Genomic DNA, 23,051 nt, shown 5'->3' on the forward strand with positions numbered 1-23,051 from the left:
TTTTCCAAGCAGAGTGCCGAGGAGAAACCAAAATACAGGCAGTTGCTAAGAGGGTTGCCTATTGTTTTACCAATTACATTAGGGAGTAGAATGCAACATATGTCTTCTCCGACCCTCCCTCCACATGGCTAACGCTTTGGGGCATGAATCCAGGTGCTGTCTCAACAAAAAACACCGTATGCCAGGAGGTTTTGTTTCCTTTGGAAAGTACAGTGCTCGCTGTTCTGGTTTTTTGTTTTGTTTTTCTTCCATTTATTTTTTTTCTTAAGGAACAATTATCTGCCTTCATATTTATGGAAGATAGGTCAAGATAGATAAGAGAAACCCTCTCCATCAGTATTCCATCACCCTCCAGTATAAATGCCAGCCTATTGCCATCCCTCCTCCATCTCAGAAGACATACCTGCATCATGCTGCTTCCTCCTTTTTCCTTTCTGCCTCATTCTTGGACTAAATTTTCCTTCCTTTTAAGTGTGATCCAATGTATGTTGGATGTCACCAACTACACTGACACCACTGTCAATCACAGCATAATTGTACTGAGACTTTCTGGTTGCTGAGCTTCCTCCAAGTGACAGCTGAAAAGTGTTTGCACAGTGTAGATGCTGAGCTGTGTGTATGCACAGCGTGGGTACAACCTGGGGCCTTATTCCCTGCTCAATTATCGAGAGCTGAGCGGGTGGTGTGCTGCTACAAGGCTCCTGTGGATTGCATTGCATGTATCTGCTGAGCACAAAGCCATGCACCAAAGCACAGGCTACAGGCATGGATTGCCTGCTGTTGGACGAAGAGCCTAACTCTGAATGTTGTCTGCTTCCTCTCTTTTCCCTACTGCAGGGGCTGGCACATCTTCATGCCCACCATGTGATTCACAGGGATATCAAAGGGCAAAATGTGTTGTTAACAGAGAATGCAGAAGTGAAACTTGGTAAGTAGGCAAGCACAACTGCTTCCTGATTCATCTAGCCTTTGTTGTTCTTCCTGATGTTCCCAAATTAATTTCATTCTTCAAGAGCCCTGTAATGTGTTCTTTTGCATGTACACTCTGCCACTGCTCTCATTTGGATTGAGGCTCCGGACATATTTTCTCCTGCAAGATGTTGCATTTCACTCAGGGTCTTCCTACCGGAATTAACGAGTGAATGGTTTTGTGTCTACATTAAGTTTTGTGTGACACAGGTTCATTCTGATTCCCTTCGTCCTGGACTCGGGAGGTGATTGGAATCACTCCTGTATTTGGTTTTAATTAAAACTAGCACCTGCTGTTCAGATTCTGGGCACAGGAATGTGACCTGGATGGTGCTCTTGAGGGAGCAGTGGCATGAAGTTCAAAATACATTTCCACCTCTGCCATGCCTGGAGAAAACCATGCTCATTCCATGGCTCTTTTCTCCTTTGCAAGTGGACAGTCTCCTTTTTCTTTTTCTCTAATCTGCCTCTTCCAGTTACTGCACACTTTAACCTCCTGTGTTTGCATCACACTGCATTCACCACCTTTTTTTTGGTTAAATATAGAGCCATGCTGTAGGCCTCCCACCCAGCCCACATCCCTTCTGTTTTCCATTACACCTTCCTGCAGCACGAGGCATAGAAAGATGTCCTGGCTGCTGGAAGAGGAAGTTCTCTGGAGAGCTTTCCTCCTTTTGGTCCAAAGTGGAGCACTGTAGCTCCTAAGCCATTGCTCCCACAGAACTCATCTCTACCACTTTGTGTCACTCAAATGATGGATTCTGTGAAGTTTACAGCCTTCCTAGTGAGACAGTTTTTCTGGTGTGGAAAGGCATATATCACTGTTGTGAATGTGATCCCACCAGTGGAACTAGGAGTGAGGAGAAGTGAAGGGAGAGAAAATCTCCTGCAATGAGATAAATGTCTTTGTAGCATCCCATGTGCAGATGTGCTCAAAGTTATCACCTCCAGAATAATCATCATCTTTCCTGCCTATGATGCATCTGCTCTGTGCATTATGGAGCAGAGAGCAGTTCACTGAGCAACAAATTATTTTTGCTGTCCAGCTTCAGAGCAAAAAAGGTGGACAGCCAAAAAGGAGACTCATTCACACGTGGTTTTCCCATAGCATGGAAGGTACCTTGGGAAGCCAAGTCTGCCTGTGTAGACAGCCTTGTGCTTAGCTTCACCAGTTAGGAAGGGAATAGTCCTTCCTCAGCCTCCAAGGTGGTATATTTTCAGCCATACATTCCCTTCTGGGGATGTGATGCTTCACAGACAGATTGGAGAGATCTGTCCTGATCCAGAGAGCTTCTGGCCTGAGCACATTGCAAGTGAAACACAAGGAGTCGGCTGTCTTTGTATGAATCATCATGTTTCTCTTCAGCATGGTCCTCCCACGTGGAATATCCACCTGATTTTATTTCCAAATCATCATACAAAAGTCGTCACTGCATTATTTTTCCCTTCTGATTTGATTTTAATCTTTTCCCACTCACAGTGGATTTCGGTGTGAGCGCTCAGCTGGACAGGACAGTTGGCAGGAGAAACACTTTCATTGGAACTCCATACTGGATGGCTCCAGAAGTTATTGCCTGTGATGAAAATCCAGATGCTACGTATGATTACAGAGTAAGAGAGTCATGTTAACAGAAAAATAATACAGAAATGAATACACAATAGCTTAGTACTGCGTTATGAACATCCATGAATGCCAGCAGTATTTGTGACTTACGCTTTGTAAGAGTAATTTTGTTTTGTGTAGGTACATTTTTGCTATGGGGGCACAAGGTATGGCTCATTGCTATGCCTTGTACTATCTTAACTTCATAAGGTATAGACTTCAGTGTGTAGTAGGTACTCAGGGAAGGCCAGAAAAGAAAGAAGAGTTTAACTGAAGGTGCTTGTGTTCTCAATTTGTATAAATGCTTTTACTATAAACTGTGTTTGAATATGCCCCAGTTATTGTAATAACCCAGAACAATGCATTTTAGGTGTTGCCTTAAATAGATGCACCGTCTGGAGAGCTTGTGAAAGGCAAGAGGAGGTGTTTACACTGTGTCTGTTCCTGATTTCTAGATGCATATGCATCTTGATAAAAGATTTAATTACTGCAAAACCATTAATTGGCCTGATGGTATTTGCTTTACCCCTAAGAATATTACATATATTACATATGTATTTAGAATATTACATATATGTATTCAGAGCTTAAAATTCTCCAGTCAGAGCATCCTGTAGTCTTAAAGATACTTCTCAGCTTGCTTTAATGAAAGCAGAAAGAATGAAAAAGAAGAGAAAATAAGGTTTTTAAAAAATCTTCACTTAGATTAATGCTATTGTTCAAACTTTTAACCAAGAAAAACAATGAAGAGATTGGAAAAGCAATAATTAGGCTCTTATACTGAATATTGGGGCTGAATATCAACTTGCTGAGACTGATGTAGTGTTAGATACTGGTATGTGTAGACTTATTAAAAAGAACAAATGAAACACAGGAGGTTTGATTTGGTGTTTTTATGCCTTTTGATTAATTGCTCACATTGATCGTATTTCTCTTGATTTAATCACTTTTTACATCTAATAGCTCATTGAAATAAAAACAGTGCTGTAGATCTTTACAGATGGGATTATTAGATGATCTAGCAAAGGAGAAGAACTCTCTGCTGAAGTCGTTAGTAGAGCAGCAGTGTGAAAAGGGATTCCTTTCACACCCATGTATCATTCTTGATGGACCCTGTAGGGGTCCTTTTTAGTTATTTATTTTATTCTTCCCTTAGAAAATTCATGGTTGAAGCTTCCATAAGACCAGGAGGCTGTGCAGTTTTGCTTAGATTGAAGGTTTGCACCAAGAGAAATGATTTTCCTGCTGGGCTTGAAAGTGAAATTGCCAGACCGTTAGAAATTCTCTGCTTGTAGTACAGAAGAGCTTGTTTGCTCATCAGTTTTCACTCATTTGTTCAAAATCAGTATTGTTGCCAGGAGTAAACACTGCTTTTCATAAGAGCAGGTCTTTCATGGGACTGGCTGTACTCCTTTCAGAAACCTCCTTCACTGTTTTTCCCCATAAGGAATCTCTTGATTTCATTCCTTGCCTGGACTTTTCCAGCTACATTTGAGCCTCCTGGGTCTCATTCAGGAGCAAGTGCAGTTAGCTTCCAGCCAGGGGCACTCTCCAGAGGTGATGCCTTGAAAGACTCTCACTGAAGGATTCTTCTTTATGTTTCAAGCAAAACTGATGTGACAGGGAAGGAACATTTGCTTTGGCCACAAATATTGAGGCAAACAGAGGCTTCTTTTTAGCAGTAGTGGCTATTCCTCTATGTAACATTATGTGCTTATATTACTATCTGGTTTCCAATAACTAGAAAATAAGTCAAGGAAGGACTATGTTCCACTAATCTGTACTCGTTTATTTGCTTATTGTGACAATGTAAAAGACTTGCTGTGTTTTGGGGTTCTGCTCCACATCCTTTCTGGTCCTTCGTTTTCTTTGTCTTCTGCTTGGGGGAATGTCAAGTGTGTATTCTGTGAGTTTATTACAGGGAAGTGTTCAGTCCTTTGTAAACAAGGAAGGAACAAGGAAAAATTATGTTGTTTTGTAGACTTAGACTTAGGGCAAATGTATTTTTGTTTGTCCTAATGCGAATATATTCATGTGCTATTAGGAAGGATCATTTGCATGCTCTGTGTGAATATGCAGATGTGTTTGTGTATAAATGTGTATGATATGGCAAGGAACATTTTGTGATACCGTTAAAGAAAAAAGAAGCTTATTACTTAAACAACCGTGTTATTTCCTTACAGCCTCTCCTACAGGGCCTCTGCAAGTAGCACTCTTACTGTCTGAATGAGTAAATCCACCTCCTAACATATGGTGTCTGTCTCTCTTTATGCAGAGTGACCTCTGGTCCTGCGGCATTACAGCCATAGAAATGGCAGAAGGAGCTCCCCGTAAGTGATATGTGTGCTTTTCCAGTGGGCTGAATAAAGCTGAAATGTATACTTAAGAGATGCTTGTTGTAATCTAAACCTAGTTTTGGGGTTTCTCAAAATGTCCTCATGTTATTTCTATTCTCTTTGGTTTTGCCTGCCCTATAAATATAAAATCCCCTAAATAGCAACACTTTTGATACAGTGTTTAAGCACTGCAGAACAGACTGCAGTAATTTAATTTCTATAGCAGGAATCTTTGGAAGCTAATCAAACATCAGGCTTCCTTCCTACGGGTAGTATACTGTCTTTTGGAAGGATGTCCCAGCTTGTGTATGGTCTGGCCTGGGATACTGGAACCTCAGCTAGAGAGAGGTACAGTGGAGCCTTGAGAAATCTGACCGTAATGCAAAAAGCACCTGTAGCAATCTTTTCTGTGTTGCCTTTCTATAAGGCTGGGTAAGGAGAATGTTGCTTCTCCTTTTGTTTCAACTCATCAGTGGGCGGTGTTGATCTTCCTTGGAAGTGACATGACTTAAGCTGTAAATCCATCTTCAGCACATAATGCTGAACTTTATTTATTCTTACTTCTTGAGAGCACTCATGAGTTGATGTTGATTTTTGAGAGAGAAACCTGGAAAAAATCCTTAGTGTAGAGGAAAATATTCTTACCCCCACTCCCAGCTTTGGCTCTGGATTTAAAAAACGCAGCCGGCTAAAGTACTTAAGAGTAAACTACAATATTAATTTCCTTTTAAGTGTAAACAAACGCCACCACCACACAAGATCCCAGCTTGAAACCTGAAATGACTGCATTGAAATGAAGTATTGACATTTTCCTAGCAGAAAAAAAAGCAGTCATTTCATTTGCAGCCTCTGCCAGATCATTGCTGTTGTTAATGTAAAATTCATAAAATGAAGCATGACATTCTTGTTTGGATTCACGTTGTAGGAGGTCTGATGGTTTGGGTTTTGTTTTTTCCTTTCTGATGGTGAGTTTGCATGAATGCCCATATGAGAGCTGCTCCCAGGACACCTCATCCAGCCCTGTGTTAACAGCATTTGAGCTACCACTTGACCTCCTTTTTGCACTACCTTTTTGTTCAGAGCGTTGAGTTGCCTGGGAGGCTCTCAATTAATAGCTGTTTCAGTGGGTTTTGTAAGCCTGGAATTGGGCAGGAATATTTTTCCATCTTCACACTGAAGCAGAGCTTGGCCCCCTCTTCATGTAAAATCGGAAAAGGGACATTTGGAAAGTAAGCAAAAATCCTGTGTTAATGCTAAGTAGCTCTTGCTTTGGACTGTCCACTGGTATGTGGGGTCTGCCTCCTGCTCCTCGAGAGGCAGCTGAAAAGTCTGCCCTTAAACTTGGTGATCTAGTAAAATCCACAGGCATCCAAGAGCCTTCTCCACCAGCACTGTGGCCTCTTGTCTCAGAAACCTGGATTCCTATCATGTCGGTCTGTTTGTCCTGAATTTCTAATGCGTGGAAGACATTACCTCTTCCTGTAGTGATCAGTGGAGCTGGAATTCGTGGTGCAAGCGGTCAACCATTGGAAGATAATCAAAATGGAGGATTTGCTTTCAGTTTCCTTTCTTGGGCAGCCTCCTTCCCTGCTCTGTCAGCTCTGCCATGGCACTTTTGCTCCAGAGCAGCAGGAAATATTGTCCAGCAGAAATTCCAGACTCCGATTCCATTCCCTCTGAATTAAGGGAGTTCAGGTTTACATTGCAGTTCTGAAGGGAATATTTTCTATTTATTTACTTTTTTTCCCTATATTGACACTTCCATGTTTCAAAATCTGCAGGTCTGGGAACACAGGAAAGCTTCAAGTCTGGAGAGGGAAAATGGGGCATCCTGCTTTAATTGTTTGTGTAATGGGAGAGGAGGGCAGTTGAAGAATTTATATGTAATAGTAACTGTTTTACTTCCTTTCTGTTATCATTGTCTTTTAGTATTCTCTTGAGCAAAACTTAAGTTAGATATCTTGGAAATGGAGGAGGGCTGTGCACAAATGTTCCCATTGTGGTTTATTCTAAAGGTTAATCTGTGCCTTGATTTCTTGGGCTGCCCTTAGCACGTTGAGCTGCAGAATTGTTATTTTGGTCAAATTCCATCTGGCTGGGTTGCTATCTGCAATTCCTGCATGTGTGGTGGGGATTGTGGGAATGTCTTTGGGAGCTGAAGCCACAGTATTGACAAAGAGCAGCTAAGCAGATGCCTACATGTTCGTGTTTGGTTTTGTTTCCTGTCCTCCAGCACTCTGTGACATGCATCCCATGAGGGCACTCTTTCTGATACCCAGAAACCCTCCGCCACGGTTAAAATCCAAGAAATGGTATGTATATGTTGCCTCTTGTTTGTATCTTCTATCTATGTTTGTATCTTTAGGAAGCACTTTTTTACAGAAAGGGTAGTCAAGTACTGGAATAGGCTCCCCAGGGAGGTGGTTGAATCTCCATCCCTGGATGTGTTTAAGAGCCGTTTGGATGTGGTGCTCAGGGATATGATTTAGCAGAGGGTTGTTAGAGTTAGGATACTATGGTTAGGCTGTGGTTGGACTTGATGATCTTCAAGGTCTTTTCCAACCTGGGTAATTCTATGATTCTATGATTCTGTTGTAGCCATGGTATTTTGTCTCAGTGCTTACCATTCTGTTACTACTTCCATAGAACCATAAGGCACTTTATTACCTAAAATCACTCTGTTGCTGTCTCCCATGCCATTGAATCAACACGTACAATAAAAAGTATGCGTTGTTTGTTTAGTACTGTTTGTCCCAGAGATATGGTACCAAATTTTGTGAAAATAAGAATGAAGTGTTTTTGTTTTTTTTTTTTCTCGACAGAGCAGCATCAGTATTAAAGTGACAAATAGAACTGTATTTTAACAAATAAACTCCTGCAGCACTCTTAATAAGCACTATGTTTTCTCCGATGTATCAAAACACAGAAGCAGAGCAGCACTATGGCGTACTAGTTGCTAAGTTGAAAGGAGCTATTAAAAGTAATGAAGGCTTTTATTGTAATTATTGTAAACGATTGAAATTGAGTGCACACTTCTTGCCAGCTGAGAAGAATCCATTAGTATCGGAGGATTTCCTCACAGTTACTGGTTATAACTGGCATGTATGAAATGAAAATACTCCCTGGAAAGAGGTTTTGTATAGATTGAATGTGATCGCAGGATGCTGTGATCCTGTCAAAATAGTGATTTGCCTGCCTATTCAAAATCGACATAATATGAGCTTGGTTCGCTTGCTGAACTTGGTCTTTGCCTGGGTTGACTTATTTATGCACTTATGCTGTCAGGGTATCCCACTCCCTCTTTCAAATCTGGTTTCTGCAAGTGTTAAAGTATTTGTACGAATGTTTCATGAACCTTTTCATTCCTTTCTATTCAGAGTCATAACATTCTAAGTGTGAGTAATAACAGAGAAAAGTGAAGTTACCTTGAATTCAGCCTCCTACGTGGCACTAGGAAAGTGAAGCAATGGATGGAAACCATTGTTGATTTTGCATTTAAACAGTTAATAGAAGTATTTGCCACCCAAGCACAGGAGCACCATGCGATCAAGAAGTGAATCTGGCCAAATCCAGGGCTGCTGTGACTCAACTGCTGTTATTTACTGCAGTCAATATCAGGTTATGAGAAAATAGGCCAAATGGTGAAAAATACAGTTGTGAACATTTTCCTTGCTGGCATTTTGCAGAGCAGCTTGTTTGGTGACTTCTGTCTGGAGAGATCTTCTTTTGAGAGTTCAGATTAAGTGCAGATTGAGAATGGCAGTGCCCCAGCTTGACAGACATCCATTCCCTGTCATGTCACGCAGTGTGCAGGAGGAACTCAGTTCAGTTTATATCCCTTAAATTGTGCCAGTGAGAATCTGCCCCCAAGTGCTGATGTTGAATGGACAGCATTGTTCAGTATCACATGTTGTTCTGTGAGAACTGCTTTGTGTGGGTCTTCGGGTAGAAAATAAATAAGTTTGAGCTATTATAGACCCATTTCAGTGAGCCCAGGTGCCTGTAAAAGCAGCAGCATGCATGGTGCTGCTTGCATTAGTGCAGTGTTGGCAGCAACTCTTGCGGCTTTCCTCATGGCTTGTCTGAAGTAGACATGCCCTTAGATAGCATGGGCAGGTGGAGACACACCAGAGTTGCCCTGCCTGTGCTCCAAGCAAGCTGGATGCAAGCCAGCTTCAGCTCCAGAAGTAGCAGAGCTGGGTTTGCATGATTTGCTTTCACTAATATAGCCTGCATTTCAGGGCAATTATGCCTGTGAAAGAGGGCACATTTCTGCAAGGCTGTGCCAAAGCACTGCAGGTATGTTGGCATTGCCCTGTGTCCGCCCAGCCCAGTGTTCAGCTGGAGCATGCTTGGCTCTGTTTTGGAGGCACACTTTCAGATGGCATTTTTACCATCTTCTTGGATGTGATGCTCTTTGAGGAAAGGAGTTAGGCCTTGGGGAAGAATGGGAAAAGATGTTTGAGCTGAGTTGCAGCTGTAATCTCATTTTGTTTTGCTTTTTTTTCTCCTTCCTGCTTTCTCAGGTCGAAAAAGTTTTTCAGCTTTATAGAAGGTTGTCTAGTGAAGAATTACATGCAGCGACCTTCTACAGAGCAACTACTGAAACATCCATTTATACGTGACCAACCGAATGAAAGACAAGTCCGAATCCAGCTTAAGGACCATATAGACAGGACCAGGAAGAAGAGAGGAGAGAAAGGTATGCAGCTTCTAAAAGTCCGGTCTTGCAAATTAGTAAGAATAGGTATTTTTGTCTTGCTTTTTGGTCGAAATTTTCACCGCTAGAAAAGCTCAAAAAAAGCCCCATACCCATGAGAGGTTCTTTTTTAATTCATGTCTTGACTCTCAGCAAGTTCTTGAGTTTTTTTCTGTCACTACACTGAGAAAATACCAGGTGCAACCATCTCGTTTTCAGAGAAGTTGCATTTACTCCCTTATGAACTGCTGCCTCTTACATTAAAAAACATTCAGGAGGATATTGGCATATATGCTTTTCCCTTTTTTGTTCTGTGTTAGATTCATTTCTGGAATGATGCCATAACTCAAACTCAAGAAGTGATGCATCTTGAGACATATGAAGCAAATGTCTCAGGCAGCCTATTCTCTTTGTTCTGGTGGTGCCAAGATTCCCCAGCTGTTTAGTCTTATGTGCAGAACTTGGTGTCATTCAGACACTTCATGCCAGAAGTTTACTGCAAAGTACTGTGTTGCTGCTACCTGTGTGGGAAGGTGGGCTTGTATATGCATGTAAATGAATCCTGGGGTCTGAGATGGACCTTCTCACTTAAGGCGTTAGGAACTGGTTCAGTAAGGCACTGTTTCAAGTCTGCACTATCCTGAAATTAAAGATAAGCACTATAAAGGTCATTGTTTCTTTCCTTTAGATGAGACAGAGTATGAATATAGTGGAAGTGAGGAAGAAGAGGAGGAAGTGCCTGAACAAGAAGGAGAGCCAAGGTAATGATTGCTCTTTAGAGGGTTCTGAGCAGTCCATGCTAAGCAAGTCTAAATGCCTGTGACTGTAAATCAGGAGCATGCTACATTTCTGTATTCTATTAAATGCATGCACAAGCCACACAAACCGCCCAAAGGGTTTGAATGCCTCTTCTGTGACTGCTGAAGGTTTTAAAGCTCCCTGTTGTATGGCTTAGAGCCAGAGAGCTCTGTATGGAAGGAGTTTTATGGCAAATGTGATTGGTCAGGGGCTCCAGTATGTCAGAGTTGGTCCATATTTCGCTTGGCCTCATTTCACGCCTTCCACTGAGAGAGTGTATTTGATGTGCATCCAGTGTCGTTTTGAAAGAAATGAGATTAAAATTTAACATCATTATATATTTTATTAATGTTTCCCTGCTTTGGAATAGGTATTTAATGGCCCATCAGATTTTTCTTTTTTTTTTTTTGTATGAGAGGCCTCAACTTCCTTTTGTTGCAGTTCCATTGTCAATGTGCCTGGAGAGTCAACCCTCCGACGTGATTTCCTGAGGCTGCAGCAGGAAAACAAGGAACGATCCGAAGCCCTTCGGAGACAGCAGCTGCTGCAGGAGCAGCAGCTCCGTGAGCAGGAGGAGTACAAGAGGCAGCTACTGGCAGAGAGACAGAAACGCATTGAGCAGCAGAAGGAGCAAAGGAGACGGCTGGAAGAGGTAGAAACAGGAGACTGGAGCCTGGGGGCAAGAGCCCCTCTTCCACTTGTGTTTCCCATACCCATGCCCATATAGAAGTAGTTCTCTGTAGCCTCAGAACATCTCAGGAAAGAAAATGTACAAATCCACTGGCAAATGTAGAACAGAAGATTTAAACCTAAGTCTGCTTACATGAGTGTGAGCAGTACTCCAAGGTATTGAATTTCCAGGAGCTCCAGTGAAAGCAAAAGGAGTCAAAGTCCTAGTTGTTTGAAAGTATCTGGGGAAGGCTGGGCCTTGGTCTCTGTTCCAAAGAAGAGGCAACGTGTCTAGACTTAGGGTAGCTGCAGAGAACAAGAGACATCATTACCATGCAGATTTATTTTTTTAAACTGGGCAGTGCATCAAAATGATTTTTGGGAGGCCGTGATGGCTTAGAATTTCACTGGAAAACTTTCTCAAGCAGCTGCGTTTGACACTCATTCATGTTAGGTAGAAACCCATTTTTTCATATACCGTTCCCTCACACATAGTAGCATAGTGACTAAAAGTGACACAGATTAATAAGTATGATTTAAAAATCAATGCTAAATTTACGATTGTACGAAAGTTATTAATACTTCAACCACGCTTCTGTAATATGGCAAGTATTAAGTATGCAGTTTGCATATGCAACCTGGAGATTAGGGGAAAAAAAATGAACATGTAAAGTATTGCTGCATTGTACTTTTAGTCTCATAAGATCTTCTGTGTGTCTATATCTACACGGATGGAGTAGTCAACATGAGCTTCGCAGGTAAAAGATTTCAAAACAGCTCTTCAGTTAAATCTGGGCATGAGAGCTGCAGTTAAACCAATCATATGGCTCTGCAGGAAATGCAGGATCAAACTCCAGTTGTCCTTAAATGACCTCTTATTTGAGTCACTATTTCTACTGTTCACTTAGCAATGGTGAAAAAACTACACCCAGTCTGTTTTTCCAAACCCTGGTAATGCTTAACAAGGAGGCAACCAGTACCAAATGTTAATTTGCATCCCGACTTCAAATTTCATGTGATGTATTTATGTAACAAATAACAGAAAATTCCAAATGGCTTTCCAGGTCACGCTATGCTCCTTATCCCTCCTTTTTAGTGTGCCAGTGAGTTCAGTGCTTTTATAAGAAGGAACTGGTAGCAAATGCTCAGTCACACATAGAGCCAGGAGGAGGGAGAAGGGGGAGACATAAACTCCATTTCTTCTCTCTTTCTTCCCCACCCTTCTGAGACTGCCAAGATAAACATCTTTGCTCATCCAGCTGTTTTTAGACTTTGGCTGTGTAGCAGTTTTGCAGGGGAGCAGATAACAAAAAGGCACTATAAAAAGAAAACAAGGGGACAACATGAAAATATTCTTTAAAAAATGTGTATTATCAGGTGTGGGTGAGAGATACCACTTCTGCTCGAAGCTTGAGCTTAGTTTGGGAGTCAGTAAGTTCTTTTAAATGCCTCTTTAATGTCTAAGGTTCTCTGGGGAGTAGTTCTTTGCTGAGGAGGGGTATTGCAATTAAATTACCTAGGCCATTTAACTTTAGTAATCAGTACAGACTTTAAAATCTGGAATTTCATTTTAAAGTAAAGGAAATGCAGCTGCTAATAACAGAAACAAAGCAATATGCCTGTTTGCTGCACAGGGCTGAATGTTACTTGGGGGGTTGCAGAAATCATAAGTTACTGAGCATCTGAAAGCAAAGGCAATTACCTCAAAGTTATGTTTAAAACAGTCTTGCTGCTTCTTAAAATACAAGGCAGAACTAACAACTTAAGCAACCACAAGACATCATGTAATGTAGGTTGATGTATTACTGAATAAGGTTATACAGGAAACCACGTAGAGTTTGAAAGAAAAAAGCTATTACCTTTTATTGAGACTGTAACATCTGCCTGGTTCCCTTAAAGTCATTAATATGAGTGGTGAGCTCTAAAGGTTTCTTTTTATATGTGATGGTGGGGGAGTTCTTAAAGTGAATTAAAAATGGGTTCAGAACTTAGGAAAAAGAAAAAAAAAAATACCAGCTCACTTAGTTTGTTGGATCATCTGTTGGAAAAAATGCATGTTCCCCAGTGATTCTTAACAAAGCATCAGCCAAAACAAGCTCTTTAAGATGGGGGAAGGGTAGCAGACACATATTTAGATAAACATCAGTGTTGTGACACAATTGAAGGCCAAAATACTGAAATGTTGTCACTTTGTCCTTAACTCACCCAGTGTTTGATGAAGCCAGTAAACAATGAGAAGCTTGGTAATGTGAGTTATGATTAACATTGGTTATTGAATCTCTGGATTTGTATAAATTTTTGGATATTATTACTAAGCACCGCTTTCTTGTAATTTTTGGTTGCGTACTGCAAATGTTTTGGGTATACCTGTTTGACATTCTTTGGAAGGAATTCTATGCATTAGATAATCTCCCTGGCCTAGTTACTTGTCTCCCTCTTCCTAAATTAAAACTCACGGCTTGTTCTTACAATGCTGACACAGAGCCTAAATGGTTTTGACTAAGACTGCAACAGAAATGATGCTGAGGACACCTACTAAAAACTGTAATTCTCAGTAGTGTAAGAGAAAAAGATTTGCTTTGTAAATGGCATAAATGTGACTTAAAGTCACTGTTGCAGGGACTTTATCACTTATATATTAGGAGGAAGAAATTATACATAGTCAAAGTGCCGGAAATTACTTGAAACATTTTGAGAAGAGGATTGCTCTTCTTCCTCCTCACCCCACTTTATAATGTGCATGAAGCATCATTGCATAAATATCAGCTATATGACAAATGAGTACGTGGATGGTTAAAACAAGAAACCTGAGTTGTACTAGGCTGTTCTAACAGGTGTCTATGCTTCTGTTCATCAATATGGAGATACCAGTGCTCAGTGTGATGCACACAGAAAGGCACTGGAGTTTGTACTTTGCAGAACTGAGTTTGGTTTGATAAATTCAGAATTAGCCGTTCTGAATCCCATTCTGTGTGGACCTCTACAGGTAAAGATAACCAGATTAAACGGTATTCCTGCTTATGAGAACCTAAGATGGATGTTCTTGGGGTGTTAGGATATAGCTCCAGTAGAAACAGATTTGTGAAGCTTGGTAATTAGAGTGCTAAGGACCCAAAGACTTTGCTACCAGTGTTTGAAGACAAGAGGAATTGCTTTGGATTAGCTGAGGTCTAGACTGCCTGCCTATTTGTGGTTGGAGCACATTTGCCCTTTTAATTTCATCCAAAAGGAGTGGTTGGCACTGAGACCTCTTTAAAATATGAAACAAAACCTACTAAGAGGAGACGATTGGATGATGCACTTCAAAAGAGCACTCCTGATTTGAACTAAGATGCTAATGTACTTATACCCGCAGGTGATTTTTGCCGTAGCTTTGTTTCTTTTACATAAGAGGAGATTATTCATATCTACTTCATTTGAATTGCCTGCACTTTGGACTGATACTGAGTAAAAAGTTCTACATCTAGCTTATCTGTTGTGTGAGCAAAGCGAAAGTCCCTCTATCAATCTTAATAAGCCTTTTCCTAAGCTGATACCAGCCTTCCCAATTCTCTGTGGAATAAATTATTAGCATATATATTTCTCAGCCTTACCTGTGAATAAGGCAGTGTAATAATATTCTATGAATATTAAATTAGGAGGTCTGTATACACCTTAGGCATTTCATAGTATGAACTGGGTCCTAGATCTGTTGGTAAATACCAACTGCGTATGTAGTTGCATTGCCCCCTCCTGGTAAATCATACTCTACTACATGGTCTTGCAGCATGGAGGTGTAGGGTACCGCTATGAGATCATCTTAAATGCACCCTAAAGCCAGCTAAAGAGCCAGAGCATTTACACTATGTTTTCTGTATGTTGTTTATGTCTCTGCATGTTTCTAGTGCCAAACTTTGGGGTTGCATGTGTTCTATAGAAAGTCTGTTTCATCATCTTTGGTATTCCTTTAAATAGTTCCTATACTTACCTTATGGGGGTAATGATTACTTTTTTGAAATTAAAATTTTCATCTGATGTGGGTAGGAAAGTCAGTAATACCACATCCATCTACAGAAGACATATGCATCCATAATTTCAGTGAATCGTGATATTTACTTGTTACCTATTCAGTATGGAGAAGAACAGTGTTTTGCACTAGAAACGCTGTAGTGTAGTGCTTCTGTAGCGTATGATAAAAATTACAGCATCTAAGAACCACAGTTACTAAAGTCAGAAGTCCAAGTTCTGGAAACAGAACTGACACTAGTTTTAACTCAGGCCACAGATTTTAGTGGTTTTTCTTTCCTCGGGGCAAGCTAAAGGAACTCAGTGGCCAGGGCTTTATATTTGTGGAAGGATTACTGAAGGCAGTCAGGTGTTGTGCCAACAGAAACATGGTAGGAAGTCACCTAAAGGTCTGCTCCTGAAGCCATCTTGGGTCAAAAACAGCTTGCAACGAACCACTTTTTCCATTACTTTTGACAAAATGTAGAGTTTGATCCAACAGTTGCTTGTCACCATGGATTTCCTTCTCCTGTGGTTGTTAGGTCAGTTCTGCTTTGTTAGCAGTCACTGTTCCAGTGCTCAGGTTTCAAGACAGTGCTCAAAGAAAGGGGAATTTTTCTCCTACAGTTGGGATTGAGAGTAAACAGATGGTGTAGGATATTTATGAATGTGCATGTGGTGCCAGGTCCTTGCTTTCCACCTGCATGGCACTGGGTTGAAGGGATTTCTGAAGGGAAGGCAGAAGCAATGCACTGAAATGCCATCTCCCTGCGCTTCTAGGTGTCTAGACGATAACGTGTTTGTATTTTGGGGAGCTGACTTAATTTCACATTGGTGGAAGAAAATCTGCCTTTAAAAAAAAAAACAAAAAAAAACACATTTTGCTGGATAATAAATATTCAGCTGCCAAGTTAGCAGTATTGTTCAAGAGTGGCTTAAAAATCTTATTTAATTTTATCAGTTTAACAATTGATATTGTTTTCATGATGCCGTGGGGAATGAGACTAAGCTGTCTCTTAGTCTAATTTGTAACTTGTTTTTATATCACTAAGTTCAGTTTATTTATTGTTGACTGTTCCTTTGTTGGTTCAAGAAGCGATGAATTTGTGTTGTCTGAAAGACCTAAACTCTGCCCATTTTCCTTGTAAGAAGAATGATGCCATCACAAGATGTGCAGTGTATCCACTAGACAACATCAGCACAATGTTGTTAGGCAGGCTTCATATGTTTAAGAAGTGTTTGAGTTGATAAATGTGCATATTAAGCAGCCAGCAGTGTGTTGTCTCTCACATCCGCAGGGCAACAGAATTATTGCACTTCGTATCTTAGTTTTCTTAAACAAAGAGCCTGTCAGACTTGATTAGCCAAGAGGCACTTGAATATGTTGACTTAAATATAGAAATTGTTTGACACAGATGTGTATACTCAGAAATAAAAGTGCCTGTTTAATCTCTTATACATTGAAATGAAGGAGAGAGAGCAGTGAAACCTATGAAATGCACTGTGTTTGACAGCTGCCTTGCAGCACTCCAACTATTTCTGTATCTATTTTCATTGAAGAGAGCTTCCTTAAACAAGAGAGGAAAGACTGGTAGGTATGTTTAGTTAGGAGAGGATGTGCAAGAGCACATCCCAACTCCATCAAGTAACCCAAAGAGTGTAGTTTGGCCTTTGCTCATTCAGTGAGCAAAGCGTGTTCAGTGGAAAACACACCTATAACGATGGATTTATGAAACCCCAAAAAGTCTTAATCAGAGTGCTCTTGCGAGACTGCGTGGAGTGCTTTAAACTGGTCAATCTGTGGCAGCTTTGTGTCAGTGAAAAAAAAGTGGTTATTGTATTAATCTGAATGTAAAAAGCAATAATCAGTGGGTTTAGGGTTTTACTGTTGGATTTGGGATTAAATTTGAGTGTGTTTTTTTTCTTTAAATGAATTCTCTGCTTTTTAGCGTACTGTAGAAATCTTTAATAAAAGAAGTAGAGAAATAGTTGAACAGGAGACAGCTGGGTCCTTTTGACACTCAGGCAGTTGTGGGAGGCTGCCTGGGATTTTGAGGTAGGTGGATGAACTGGATGCTTCTGCAGAAGCGCTGGAAGAGTTGGTCACGACTGTATGGACATTTAAAATGTCTTCTCTGAATGTCATACGTGGTTGTATCTGGATGTAAATGACTTGTTTCATGCTTTTTAGAACTGTTTTCCAAATTCTTTTCAGACTCGAGCAGACTTATGGGCACCAGTTTGCATTTGGGTCATGTGTGGAAGCTTATCTGTGGAAGCACAAAAGCTGAACTCAGCTCTTTTATGTCTTCAACATATAGGTGCTTTTGATGTTCTGGGAGGGGCTGAGGTGCTGTTGGTCAGCCTTCATTCTCTGTTGAGCAAAGTTTTGGGCAGTACATTAAATTGAGTTTGATTGTTGACCCAACACCACCAGATTCTTAGCAGACCATGCGCTAGTCTTTGAAAGAGAAGCTGCTTACCAAAAGCTCAGATGGTTCTCACTTGACTTTCAGTAGCGCTGATCGTTTCCTTCTAGAAACAGCTATAGGTAATGTGTTGAAGCCCAGAAAACTGTCCCTCTGCTTTATACTCAAGTTCAACAGCTCCTCAAAGATTGAGATTTCAGTGTGAGTCTCTGTTTTGATGAGCAGGGGTGAGCTTCCACACCACAACTGTCAAGAATAAAGTATGTGACTTTGTATATAAGGAACCTATGGGAGTAAGTGATGCTTTTAGAGGTAGTTTTGTGCTAGGTATAAGTTAGTTTCTTGATGGAGCACTTGCATAAGATGTTTTGTCACTCAGTTGCAGAGCTTGCCAGTCCTGGTAAATCCCTCTCTTCCCAGCAGAAAACAACCCCACCTCTTTCTTTGATAACAACAAAAGTAAAACTTTGTGGTTTCTTTTCCCTTTTTGTAGCAACAAAGAAGAGAACGGGAAGCTCGCAGGCAACAAGAGCGTGAGCAAAGGCGGAGGGAACAGGAAGAAAAAAGACGTCTGGAAGAAATGGAGAGGAGACGTAAGGAAGAGGAAGAGAGAAGAAGAGCAGAGGAGGAAAAGAGGAGGGTAGAAAGAGAGCAGGTGAGTCCATGATACAGATATATATGTAATAGCTTGGTTTCTTCTGGATTCTAATCTTATTTTCTAAAAAGTGATAAGGTTAAAACAGTCTAGAGACAGCCATATGCTGGCATTTTCATCTTTGTTGTCTTTGACAGCAAAGACACTAACACAGATTGTAGGGCTTTATGAAAAATTGTTGCAGCCTCGATATTCCCTCAAAAAAGACCTTTTGTTATGGTTGTTACTCTAAATTCAGCTCATGTCTCTGGACTTGACTAAAAACCATCAGAACTGGTAAAATTATCACCAACTGAAAACCATTTATAGATTCGTCTTGCTGTATCTGTGGTTCTTGCAGGACGTGCCCTATGTTCAAGAGGCCTCTGAGAGCTCTGTTGCCCGTCAATTTCTGGCACCCAGAGTGGGTCAGAGTTTCTTCATAAGTTTTGAATTCTATGAATTTGTGATGGAACCTTTGAGCTGCAGACGATTTTCCTTTCTAAAATTCATACAGTTAAATATGCAATCTTACTTTATTTAAAATCAAGTATAATAATCTATGCCGATTCAGGCAGCAAATATATCTTAAGTTGTCAGCGTGCTCTTAATGCATTGAAAGTACAGGTGAGAAACCTTTGAAACCATATGAAATTGAGCTGCTGAATTTATGCATGGAATCTTGGTGTTTTAAAAATTACTTTACAACTCTAATCGGGTTGATAATCAAGGTAATAATTACTCTGCATTACTGTGATCTCAAATAAAAAGCCAAAATTGCTCTCCTGGAGTCTGATCTTTAACTTTCCCATTACCTTCAGGAGTGTTGGTTTTGGCCTGACATACCTAATTTTTCTTACATAAAGTCATTGAGATCATTGATGATCACGTTACTGGGGAATTTTATTGTGTTTATGTGTGTTTTAAAGATTTTTTAAGTCAAAAGAAGACTAACCGATAGGAATTAATATGGAAAATCTTTAATTACAGCACAGCAATTTGCTTTTGGGCAGACACCGGGTATTCCCCCAGCTGCTTTTGAAACCGTTGAAATGCTAATTACGCACAGTGCCAATAATGACAAATGGTTAATTGATGCGGTCAAACGACTACAAATTATTTTTTATTTAAAAGAGAGAAGACGTGTCCTCTCTTAGAATTTTTGTTCCTCTAAATGACGGCTCAGCCAGTGTGCGTAATGACCATATAGTGGACGTCATCAGTCTGTCGCAAGACTTTCTATAGCTCCCATCACTGTATCTCTGAACCATTAATTTCTTTATGCATACACTGTATACATATGCGTGCTTGTGTGCGTGCGTGCTTGTGTGTGTGCGTGCATGCATGTGTTACGTATCTCCATTAATTGCATGATAGGATGTTACCAGCTTGGGTTTGGTGCTTCAGACTTTGAGTTGTGGTAGGGGGGTCAGGCAAAGCTGCAGGTAAATGTCTTGAGCTGTGAAGGCTGCAGGTGAACAGACGGCTAGATCGCAAGAGCGAGCGAGTTTGTTCTAATATCTGTTTCCTGGTGGATGTTTGTTTGTGTCATAACTCATCGCATAATTCAGCAAGGCTGGCAGCGTCTGCTCAGGAGAAGCTTCTGGTGAGGGCGGCAGGGGAGAAGGCAGGGCAGGGCTGAACTGCATTTGGCAGAGCCCCTTTGTGGGGAGCTTGCACCAGCTCTGCCCGCACTAAGCCTGGCTCTAGCTGTTGCTAACAGTTCATCGCACCGGTGCAACAAACTAATGTTTAATCCAACTTGCATGTGACTTTGTGTTGGCTGTGTTGAGTCAGACTTGCTGTGTTTTAACTTTACCAAAACCTTCAAGTGCATTGTGCTGCTTCTTGAAATCACTTCCAAAATATGTAAATGAGCTCTGGCTCATGCTGGCAACATTTGCAGGAATCCAAATTTCGGAATGGAAGGGGCCAAAATACGATGCTCAGGAGACAGGGCTTCCTAAATTGTTCTGCAGGCACTAATCCACCCTGAAGTGCGTTTCTCGTTAAAGCTGAACTGGGGAAGTAGCGTGCGGTGTGCCACCCAGGGGGTTCTGATGCATTCCTTTTGAATAAATTCATTGCTGGGTAATTTCTATGTGACAGGAGTATATCAGGCGACAGCTAGAAGAGGAGCAGCGGCACTTGGAAATTCTACAGCAGCAGCTGCTCCAGGAGCAGGCCATGTTACTGGTAAAGCACTGTATCTGTTTTGTTCAGTAGCTATAGGATCCATTTATCTGGCCAGTCCTGGGCTTCCCTCAGTCGGGCACAGCTGCACTGACAGTATGACAACAAAGGAGCTTGATTAAAAGGCCATTTATGCTAGCGTCGTGGGCTGACAGGCACATATGAGAAGTGCTGTGTGGTCACACTGCTTTCTGGGCTGTAAGAGGAGGCTTTATGTTAAAGTGGAACAGTTCTGGTTTGGCGGTCGAGTTTCTGAACAGACCTTGAAGAACTAGAGTGCTTGTGTTGCAGATCAAAAGCACACATGATATGTAAATCCACCCCAGGATACAATGGCCTAGTGTTGTTCTAAATCATTGTTTTATGAACTTACACTGAATCTAGTATAAGTAACTTTGTTCTTTTTTCTTTTAACAAAAATCAGTTTTGACATAATTCTCCAATCATGTGAAGCGTAGCAGTATATTCTCAGCTTTCCCAACATGAGACGCATGTCATATTGATCCAGCTTAGCTTTTGGTTACACTTTAAAAATGAAATAAATCAAAAAAATAAAGCAACAGCAACCAGAAATGTCCAGTTTTAATGGGATGGATAGGAACATGTCTACCATATATTCCATGCCATGTCTTGAATTACTCACACATTCTCTCAAAGGAATACAGATGGCGGGAGATGGAGGAGCATCGACAGGCAGAGCGGCTCCAACGCCAGTTGCAGCAGGAGCAAGCCTACCTCCTGTCACTGCAGCATGATCACAGGCGGCAGCAGCAGCAGCAGCAGCAGCAACAACAGCAGCAGCAACAGCAGCAGGAAAGAAATAAACAAAGCTATCATGCCCCTGAGCCAAAATCCCACTATGAACCTGCTGAAAGAGCGCGTGAGGTAAGTCCTGCTCATGGAGAGGAATATGCTACTTGCTCCCCCGTCCCTGCACCTGTTGGCATCGTGGTAGCTGTGGCTCTACTGCACTATGTATGGAGACCAAGGTGTCGTGATTGAGGGAAAGGATGTTTTCAAGTGTTGGTTTCTGGTTTCCCAACCCAAGGAATGCTTCTGGTTACTTCTGCTGTCATTGTAAGTGACTGTTTTTAGACGTAAAAGGTTGAAGGAATTTCTGAAGTGCTGCAGACTGAGGGGGACCTGATACTGGAAGAATCCAGTCAGGGAGGTAATCTCATCTGGACTTTATCAGGTGTCTTCACAGGAAGTACTAATGCAGTCGTCAGGCTGTGTTGCTGGCAGGTACTGAAAAGGGGAAATTTGGAGGGAATTGGAAAATGGAGACCCATAAGGGATGAATGCACACAACACCTGTAGATGCTTTAGCCCACGGTCTTGAAAATTTGCTTCAGATAAGTACAAGCCTGAAGTGAGTTGGTTTCATTTCTGATGAGTTTTACCTGCTGAGATCACAGCTTGCTTTTATGAAACTCTGTGGTGCTTCCATCTTTAACTTCAGGCACTCACAAATCCATCTGAAATCATCAGAGTACTGTTTGTCTCAGTGAATGGTCCCCTGGCTTCACTGGTCCATGGTCAACGTCACTAAGCAAGTAACTGTCTCTTTGATGCATACTTGGCTTTTTCAGCAGTCCTTTTCTTATGTTTCCCTTGGACATCATGCTGCCTGTAAGCTGCTAGATTGGGCAGCGCTGGTCAAAACTCTTAATGGCATTCATCACCAGTGTGTGGGTATTAGGTAAATACATTTTGGAACAAGAACAAAAAAAAAAATTAAATAGTTGTGGTTGTTGAACATTACAAAATAGCTTTCAGTCCACCTGTGTCCACTAGTGTTTCACTGCCTTTGAAGTATTGCTGCTGGGACTTGATGAGCAAAACCTCATTTTCTTAGAGATACTATTGTCCAAGTTCTTCATAAACCACAGTCTGCTATCTCATCTGCTCTTGGCTGAAGTATTTGGTATGCGCATTTCTCCTGGAAGAGGTTCAGACTCGTCCAGCATGTTGTGGTGCAGGTGTGGAACCCGCCCTCTTTTCCTCGTGCTCATTTCTGGCCTGCCTTGGTGAAAGCGTAGTGCCGGTCCAGCACTCCTGTCCCACCAGAGGGAGGGTTTTGGAGGGGCAGAGAACCATCTCCATTCTTCCTCTGCCTTTTTCCTTTCAGAGTTGAAAAGAAGAAGAACTAAAGATTCCAAGTCCTTTAACAGAACTGCTGACTCAGCTCTTTTAATGTAATCTTTTCCTATTATGATCGTGCTAGGTAGAAAGAATAAAGTGAAGGCAAAGGAAAAAATGTGTTAGTAGTCAGATTTTCTTGGAGACTGCTATGTAATATTCTCTTTTAAAACGTACAGTAGGAGTATAGCCATAATACCTTGTTGTCTGGCAGTGGGAGTGACACCAGTTAGTCTTAAAAGCAAGCATCAGCTGATGTAATTTTTAACATGAATTACTGACTTGGAGCAAGTATTCTGTGCCTCATACTTCCACAAAGATTTCAGTTCAGAGGAAGTCTTCATCCACTGAGATGCTGACCATCAAGATGATAATCCAGCATTAGCTAACTTTCGAGTTCTGGCTATGTCTAATGATGACCAGGGCTTTATTTTTCCTTATTCCAGCTCCAATGAGTATATAAGGAAGATGATTTCTAAAATTGGCTCTAGGAAACAGAAGGAAGCTTAGAGCAAGAAATGAAAGTTAATACTGTTTTCTGGTCCAGACAGTCAGATGACTGCAACAGGGATTATTTCTATCCAGGGATGAACTG

The 23,051-nt window shown here is 41.2% G+C and overlaps 1 protein-coding gene across 10 annotated transcripts in view; it reads left to right on the forward strand.

Annotated features, from left to right (window-relative positions):
• Positions 1-23,051, forward strand: part of MAP4K4 (mitogen-activated protein kinase kinase kinase kinase 4) — a 137,469-nt gene that overhangs the window by 82,735 nt on the left and 31,683 nt on the right. For 7 of the 10 annotated variants that reach the window (XM_032441812.2, XM_085533616.1, XM_085533626.1 and 4 more), the window contains exons 6-15: positions 838-928; positions 2,450-2,580; positions 4,848-4,902; positions 7,142-7,220; positions 9,435-9,610; positions 10,296-10,368; positions 10,847-11,057; positions 17,981-18,142; positions 20,231-20,317; positions 20,972-21,199. In XM_032441812.2, the coding sequence (XP_032297703.2) occupies positions 838-928; positions 2,450-2,580; positions 4,848-4,902; positions 7,142-7,220; positions 9,435-9,610; positions 10,296-10,368; positions 10,847-11,057; positions 17,981-18,142; positions 20,231-20,317; positions 20,972-21,199 (1,293 nt within the window). The remainder of the gene's footprint in view (positions 1-837; positions 929-2,449; positions 2,581-4,847; positions 4,903-7,141; positions 7,221-9,434; positions 9,611-10,295; positions 10,369-10,846; positions 11,058-17,980; positions 18,143-20,230; positions 20,318-20,971; positions 21,200-23,051) is intronic. The other 3 variants (XM_085533622.1, XM_085533642.1, XM_085533653.1) reach the window with 1 other exon arrangement.

The sequence above is a fragment of the Coturnix japonica genome, chromosome 1 (assembly GCF_054131305.1).
Source record: "Coturnix japonica strain WE chromosome 1, WE-NBRP24, whole genome shotgun sequence".
NCBI classification, from domain to species: domain Eukaryota; kingdom Metazoa; phylum Chordata; class Aves; order Galliformes; family Phasianidae; genus Coturnix; species Coturnix japonica.